This window comes from Saccoglossus kowalevskii, unplaced genomic scaffold (assembly GCF_978046115.1).
Source record: "Saccoglossus kowalevskii unplaced genomic scaffold, keSacKowa6.1 SCAFFOLD_144, whole genome shotgun sequence".
Lineage (NCBI taxonomy): Eukaryota > Metazoa > Hemichordata > Enteropneusta > Harrimaniidae > Saccoglossus > Saccoglossus kowalevskii.
Genome location: NW_028188654.1, coordinates 67,409 through 75,961, shown reverse-complemented (window position 1 = coordinate 75,961; position 8,553 = coordinate 67,409). Strand labels below are relative to the sequence as shown.

The 8,553-nt window shown below is 35.3% G+C and overlaps 1 protein-coding gene across 1 annotated transcript; it reads right to left on the bottom strand.

Moving 5' to 3' along the window:
- Positions 1-1,310: 1,310 nt before the first annotated feature.
- LOC146725531 (von Willebrand factor-like) lies at positions 1,311-8,092 on the bottom strand. The gene is made up of 18 exons (XM_085496331.1): positions 7,986-8,092; positions 7,730-7,794; positions 7,295-7,336; positions 6,982-7,143; positions 6,609-6,703; positions 5,999-6,167; positions 5,438-5,590; positions 5,219-5,329; positions 4,791-5,005; positions 4,451-4,558; positions 4,192-4,347; positions 3,881-4,022; positions 3,592-3,771; positions 3,045-3,250; positions 2,696-2,738; positions 2,256-2,595; positions 1,611-1,678; positions 1,311-1,497 (listed from the first exon to the last, which is right to left on the bottom strand). Exons 1-18 carry the CDS (start codon positions 8,090-8,092, stop codon positions 1,475-1,477), a joined length of 2,385 nt encoding a protein of 794 aa, XP_085352457.1. The 3' UTR covers positions 1,311-1,474.
- Between the last annotated feature and the right edge of the window lie 461 nt (positions 8,093-8,553).

Sequence of the window (8,553 nt, the reverse complement as noted above, 5' to 3'; positions counted from 1 at the left end):
TTAGTTCTCTCCTGCTTGTGCATAGACTAATAACTTATGCGATTACCATCTCAAATTCTTTGCCATATATTAAAATACATCGTACTGCAGTGAGTGAGAAATCTATATAGCACCCTCAGCGGTGAGATTATTATTGGTTGACCGGGTAGTACAAGTATGTTGTTGTATTTTATAATAAATGTGAAATTCAATATCTGTAAAAGTGAATGTACAAGCGAACATAAAAATAGATAACAACTAAACACACTTGTGTTTATACATTACATCACCATTAAACCAGAGATGGTCAATCCCGACAGATATCGTAGTGACAATATTACAGCGCTCAGTGATCTTTTAATTATGTATACTGAACAAAGTTTAAACTAACTAGCCTAGAGTTAGTGCATTTGCTGACGTCTCTATGAATAAGACCACTAATTCATTGACATAGGTGAACGGTTTGTTTTATTTGGCTTGCAAATATAATATGTGATAATATTGGCTAAATCTGAGTAGAGTGCTCTAAGGATGGATGCAGTGAATTCCCGATAATAACGCCCCCACAATTGTTTTTAAAGTTAACCTTTGCCCTGCAATGTTCCATATGTGTGTATTTCAATGTTTTGTTAAATTCTTTTGAAACGATTATAGCCTCACATTTTCATTGAGCAGCCATTTAGATTACCGCAAAATAAGCCCGAGCGTCAAAGTGAATATTGTGCTAACAGGCCGAGAGGTACTCTGACAATGTTCATTGTTTTGAAGATATATAATCACGATATATAGGTACGTCAGTTTTACTTGATAGAAAAAAACAATAATCTGTTCTACCCCACCACCCACCCCATTTTATAATATTGAAACCATTACTAACACTAAATAGCCCTCAGTATATGTAAATTGCGTTGGCAATACAAACATTAAAAACTGTGTACAATTCATGTTACCATCATAGTTTAAAGTATGTGTCATTGACAAACGTGTAATGTGCGTAGATATTTACATATATTGACTCTGTGAATACTGACAAAAAAAACACATGGCACGAAATAATAAACTATTAATTCTCGGTTTATATCAGATGTTCGTAAACACCATTTGATTATGGTAAAATATATGATGAATGTGTTGATAACCAACCTATCGATGACCAATTGTTCATGACGATTCATTTCATCGTTTTCTAAATCCCTAATTACTATGATGTTCATAGTTAACCATCGGTCCAATATTCCTTATTGTATTTGAGTTGAGTTCCGTGCAATTGGATATTACTATTTACTAATAATCATGACAAACGACAAAAGCAAAATGAGTTAAAGACATTTAATATAAGTATCATTCAGAATATTAACAGTTACATGCAAACGGTAATATAGATTACGTGAAGCAAGCTGTTTAAAATAATACTACAAGTACGCATGCGCCGAAATACTAACGATTATGTTCATTTCTTTGTTTGATATATCACGTACTGGTCAGTATAGAGCGATTATGGACATGCTGTGGCAAAACCTGAAACGAGATAGTGAGTAAGCCATATTAAAATGTGAAAACGTTTCTACCTGAAATGTATTGCTGAGTGATATAGAATCAGACACACTTTAAGACAACAAATATAATCTTACTGTATTCGCATACATATCCAGCCAAGTTATCACAATTATTATCGTCCCATTTATAACCAACTTTTTTCCTGAAAAATAGAATAAAATTAAAATTAAAATCAAAAACAAATCATAACGTAACTGTTACATCACATGTAGGAAATCTAATTATTAAATAAGAAATATGAATAAATTATAAGAAAATTCTGAAATAGCGCAACATTATATCTAGAGACAATTTAGTGACAAAAATGCGAGATTAAATTTAAGGAAATACACTACATAATGAAAATAGCCGGGTCTATCTATGTATTCGATCATGAAAATTATATTCTGTAATGCTTAATATGATTTCTAAATAGCTTGCTATAACTTCAAGATATAGATAATGATAAATGACATTCACATTAATTTATTGAAACAAACTGGTTACTAATATATTCATTGGATTGAATAAAACAAATGAATTATTACAAGAAACGACAATGTCAAAATATCACCGTAATTATTCTCTGGAATAAGTTGTCGTTGGCGTTCCGCATTATGATAAACAAGTACTTATATATGGTCAAACGAATTACTTATTCAGTTTTTTTAATTCTGTTTAAGATTTATCTCATATTTAATTTTTCACGATTAGCCGTTTGTAATCACTTCAATGCTTACCATAATTGTGCACAGTCTTGTCCTGTTGGGCTGTTTTTCATATTGTTGTTTGGTTGTCTTCTCGCCCAATTACTGTAGTCGCCATTATTCAGCGATGTCCCATCGCTCCAGATAAACGACCCTTCATTTTCACCGTCATTCAAACCAAACCAAAAACCAGTTGAAATACCAGCACCAAGATTATTTTGCTCTATATTTCTCCTCACTTGGGTATCGGTCGTTTCTGTATTCAGCTTGGCTAGCATTCCTCCTCTCGCTTCACAAGTGTCTCTTGCCATAGACCAAGTTACTTTGTCTGTATTGACTTCAAAATAACGTTCACCAACACATAGCTTGTCTTCTAAATACATAATAAACAATACATACATTATTGAATGTGCGCAATATGGTATACAATGTTAGCAAATATTGAAGTGAAAATAGGCTTGGTACACACTTACCTTCACAACAACATGTCTTCTCGTTAGGCATCACTTCATGCAACTGAGAGGCAACAATTAAATTATGAATATGTTAAAAATGAATATTCATGACACAACAATATTTGTATATGCATGGTAATCATATGTTTATAGATACATTATATTCGTGTTTATAGATGACATTTGGTTTATTTGCGGTTCAGTCTTGGCATGAGAATTCCAGTTTGTCATAAACAGTTCAGCCAAGACCAGCCAATATGAATTGCTAGTTATTATTATACAAGTAGTTGTCAAATCAATCAGTTACAGAAACTAATTGCATAAACATTTTTAACAAGCAGCCCAATTAATTGCTATCATACATTACCCTGAACAGCGCCTCCAAATAGTAGCAACCGCACGCAGATTCTTCGATACATATTCCACCTTCATCTAAAACAAGTCCTTCCCCACAAAAACACCCCTCAATACACTGTTCAGTACATGAACCTAATGGATGGGGATCCAAACATGTCGCTGGGCAAAGTGGACCACATGTTGTATAAACCATGCCTTCTACTGGACAATCGATCTCTTTTCAATAGAAAAACAAATAATCGACCAAGCATATTCGTCATTTGTTTTATTTGTATGTATTGAAGGCGAGGAGATATAGTAATAGAAATGTCACTATCACTAGATAGACAATATTTATATGTGCTGCAGGATAAACATGTCATTGTTGACAATTATGGTATAATTGTACTTCGAGCCAGCTTTGTATTACCTTCGCCGAAATAATAGTGCACTGCGTTTGCGATATACCAGTAGACTTAATTTAAACTTTCACAAACAATATATAAACTGTATTGGACAGAGTTTTGTATAATTATGAGTAAAATAAGAAGTCTTGCGATAAATTGTGTCATACATACCACACTGGGTTCCTAATCGCCAGTCCCCGATGTGGATGCCAGCAGCATTACATAGTGATACATAGTCAGCAATTATAGAACATCCCTCAGTGATATCAGGAAGAGAGAACATGACGTCCATCACACAGGATACATGATGGTCAGTTGGGTCAACTGCTCCCATACAGTTAGGTATATTCCCTGAAAAGTTCATAGTTACAATATTAGGAGATTATGTGTAAAAATAGGGATATTCATACCACTGGAAAACAATCTCACGACGCGTGACGTCACGACATTTTAAATATACCTGTGTTGAATAATTCATCGCAAAGCTGGTTTGCCTCTTCTTCTGTCCCACGAGGCAGTACTTCGCTCACGGATCGCTTACCAGCGTTACAATCTGCTCCAGGTATTATCCAGCTGTTTCCAAAGGTGTTAACGTTTCCTGTCTGTTGTGAATACGGAGTAGAAAACTGGATCATTTGCGCATAGTCATTATCGTATTTAATCTGAATAATAATATATACACGAACACAAATACACAAACACGAATTCACCATTCCTACCACACTCACACTCAATTGTGACAATAATGATTTCACCGCAAACCATTCTTACCGTAGTGCCATCGGGCATCTTAAAATCGTCGGCAATATCACCATTAAAGTTACCACAAAGACCGCATAATCTTCCTTGGTGTGCATTCGATACATCAACAAGAAGGCTGTGCTTTCCATCAAAAAATATATTAACTCCATAACCAGTTGTAACAAGCTAAGACAGAAACAAATGTTCATATAAACACAGTACATAATTTTGTTTATGAAGTACACAGAACTTTACCAAGATGATATGGTAATCATAAACAATGTCCTACCAGGTAAATTCCGGATATTGTAATGCTCACGGTGTCAGAAGGGTTGACAGGTGGGGCTACAGTGGCACCGCCGATCTGCAGTTGGTTTCCTTGCATCAACAGTATATCCTGCAAATATGTGTTACATCTTGCATTCAATGTTCAAATAAGTGTCTATTTTTCGATGGCATTATATTTCAATTATTAGCTATTAGAGAAATTGTTACAATACTAAATAGACTATGTTGACATATTGGAGTAGCCGAAGATATTGGAGCAGCAATAAATTATGTTGAAAAGTGGTTCAAGTTGAAAAGCATATCAGGTAGCATCCTATAAATCAATACCAATAATTACGTACCAAGTCATCGACCAACACTCTGACCTGCTTTGTCGTGGTCACGCCACTCGGTGCCCGAGGCCAATCGTGATTCTTCACAATAATTTCTAACGGAAACATTTCAAATGGGCATTTGCTGCTGAGAAATGTGTATTCACATTTTCCTTGGTAGTGGAAGTACTTGTTGTCAAAACTCGTGTAATGCGGGTCGCCGATAGCTTTGCATCTGTCTTTACCTGTGGCGTACACATGAATAATATGAGTCGAGACAAATATGATCACAAACAAAAATGTTTTCATACACACAGTTTTCATCGCAACCTCTTGTTTTGTGACACGGACACATACAATAATGTCATTATTTATTATGTTATTCTTATTACGCACATTCTATGTAAGTAGTAAAAGTTTCAATTCATATATAACATGGCAGAAAGTTGCTATCATACCTGAGCAGTCATCCATGTACTCAGTGCAGCAGTCGCCAAACAATATACACTGAGCGTCACACCAACAGTCTCGTTGGACGAGTTTTTCTCCACAATGGTCTTTACAGAACTCTATATGAAGAGAATATGGCAGTGAATATATTGAACAACAGTGTGCGTATTATGTTAGAGAAAATGTACTAATTTATACAGGCACGTCTGAGTTGAAAAATGACTTACGTTTTGGACAACAGATTGCAACGGGGTTGATTGTTGTGCCGCTAACTTCGTGACAATAGTGGAGAGTTGTACAAACACCTCTGTCTACTGGTGTTCGAACTCGAGGCATCATGCAAAATCCACCGTATGCTGTGTTGTCTGGACATTCCCAATCTATTTGAATAGTAATACGTGCAATGATCAGTGATTTATTTTATTTCGCTGTATTTGTGCCAGGCGACATTACCGAACATTGAAGTCACTGCTTACTCTCTCCTAGCTTTGTTCTTGCTGATTGCATGTGTGCAAACAAGTCCTGCAAACTATATATTGAGTGTTTGGATGGCAAGGCGGTCTGTACTACGATTTATACTGCTGAGTAGTCAGTCGGTTTCGGGAATATATCCCTAAACTTTCCTAGTGAACTCGTTCCCCACTGCACCATCACCAAAGTCGGTTGCTTTAACTATCTACCTACTATATTTCATTCATTTCTCAATGTTATGTCATTGGAAATATCATAATTTCATTTAGAGTGATTCTCAATATGTTTAAATAGTGTGTTTGAACTTATGTATTTACCTATGATTTTGTATACATCCATGCGTTGAGCAGTTCCTAATCCGTATCTGCATCCACTCGATGCGCCAGCGTTATCGTAGTCAGATGTCACGGACGCTGCATGACATTCGCCGTTGTTTTTGAAAACGAAAAAATCTTTGTCTTCAAAATATGCCGCCCTCGCACATCCCTGATGAGTAAAAAAACACGACAATATTCTAGTGTGTAATAACCAGTGGTAATAAACCCAACTATGTATGACCAATCAGACACTAGTAAGATACCTAGTTAGTTAGTTAGTTAGTTAGTTAGTTAGTTAGTTAGTTAGAGTGAGGTATTATATAGGATATTGTATTATATACATATAATGTACTGTTAATTTGGATTGTTTGGTAAATGAAGGTTTTCGCTATAGAAGATCAGTGGATACGTCTATGTGACGGGACGAATTTGACAGCGTCAGTCAAATCAAAATATATATATCATATTAGTTCAGTAGATCAAGTATATCCTACCAACCTATCATCGTAGTCATCATCAGAGCGTAGTCTAGTATCGTTTCAGATTAATTAGTCAACACTGACAATACAAAAACACATTAGTTTGATACACCTATCTAGTCCATACTTACTCTAGCTGCGTCGTCTGGGTCCACATATGGGTTCCCTGTATCCTCCAAAGAAATCACTTCAGTTGTGAACTTAAAGCATCCCATGTGTTCATAATCTACACGAATATTATAGAAATAAAAACATATATATATATGTTCATAGGCTGATCGATAATGAACATGACCGAACAAAGAAATCATATCCTTTCACAAATTCATACCGTTATCAATTAATCGTATTGCCTGATGATGATAAATATATTATATTCAACGTAAAAAATGAATTTTCCGAACATTTTATGCAATTATTGCTAATGACCCCACTGATACAACCCCTCCCCTACTGTCCCCTACACAAGCAAGCAAATAATCACAAAATATTTTAGAATCTTACTTATTTCCAACGGACAATCTACCGTCATACAGGTTCGCGTTTTTGTATCATCTCCTGTGCAGGTCCCTGTACAGGTCCTTGTTTTAGATTGAGTTCCGCCACCACAGGTCACTGAACATTGATCCCAAACACTCCACTGAGACCATTCAGCGAATACAGGGGCTACGGATATATACAATTGTTTTTATAATATATACCAAGCCATGAAGCGGACAGATCAGCATTTATATATCAGCAAAACAGGCTTTGAATAACAATAAATAATAATATGTATTCTACCAAACACTAGCTTAGGTTACTGCGATATACATACCTAGAAAAGCGAATACACAACAAACTCGAAAAATCTCCATAACTGTTTGAAAAAAAAATAAGCAGAAGAAACACTATTTGTCAAACTTTGTAAGGATAAATCACTGTCACCTACATACACGTGCAAGAAAAACAATAACAAAAATTAGTTTTGTGCAATCTCCCATGTTTGTTGTAAGTACGATATGGACTTTCAACAAAACGTACAGAGCCGCATCACTTGGACTTTCCAAATCATCTTTAACACTGAAAGCAGATTACAATCACCGACACACACACATAAATCAAATAAAACCAACAACATATAAAATAGTACAATTTACTTGGGATATAACATATATTGGGATTGCAAAGTGATGTTACAACTATCTGTTATTTGTGAACACTAACATATATCAGATGTGTGCCTATATGTATGTTGTAACGCCATACGCACCACAACTCATCTCAGTCTCGGTGAATTTAGTGAGAGCGTCGCCAGATTTGAAGATTAGGGGAATACTGGGTGAACAAAAGATGAAGCAGTAACAGTAATTGTCTACAACAAGCTCCTTTATATATTGTTGTATGCGCCATTTATTTAAAAATTAACAGCGAAAATCAAATATATAAAATAACTTCAATAGCCACCTCGTAAAATACTGAAAACAAATATAAATGAACGAAAGAAATAGTGCGATAATTCAACATACCTTGCAATCTTGTAAACAGTACCAGGTGTAGAGTTAGGTAAGTGTTCAATGTATTTATACAATGCAAAACCTACGTCATACACGCTATGTCTAAATTCAATTTCCATAGTTCAAAGGGTTATTATTAGGACAAGGTTTGTTTGCAATTGTGTCAGAGTGACTTGGTTGAGAGTGTTGAATTAAGGCCTGCCACCCACGTACTAGAATATTTACATTATCATTAAACCTTAATTACGTTTACTCGATAGATAGCTCTAGTAAAGTAGATGTAACATCTGCTCATTCTATGTTCGTTTTCACTGTTCACCCCCTCCCCAAGGGTTTGCCAAGATTCCAAACTCCGTAGCACGAGTGGAAATTTTAAAAATGCTACAAGTTTTCGCTGAGTTAAAGATTCAAATAAATGATAAAGCGCAAATACATATCTGGGGCAGCCGAATATATTTCAATGGAAACAGTGGCGTTGTAACTTGCTATAATGTTCAACCTTCTTTTGATAATTTAAGAATGTTTCAGAAAATTTCTGTTCCAGCTAGTATCATTAACATAACTGTATTGTTTACATTAC

What these genes read in the sequence shown, in the direction of transcription:
- LOC146725531 (XM_085496331.1), bottom strand. Translation starts at nt 8,092, where the DNA reads ATGGAAATTGAATTTAGACATAGCGTGTATGACGTAGGTTTTGCATTG. An exon ending in GGATGTATACAAAATCATAG is followed by an intron (nt 5,591 to 5,998) that starts GTAAATACATAA and finishes CTATTCAAATAG; the next exon opens with ATTGGGAATGTCCAGACAAC. An exon ending in CGATGAATTATTCAACACAG is followed by an intron (nt 3,772 to 3,880) that starts GTATATTTAAAA and finishes TGAACTTTTCAG; the next exon opens with GGAATATACCTAACTGTATG.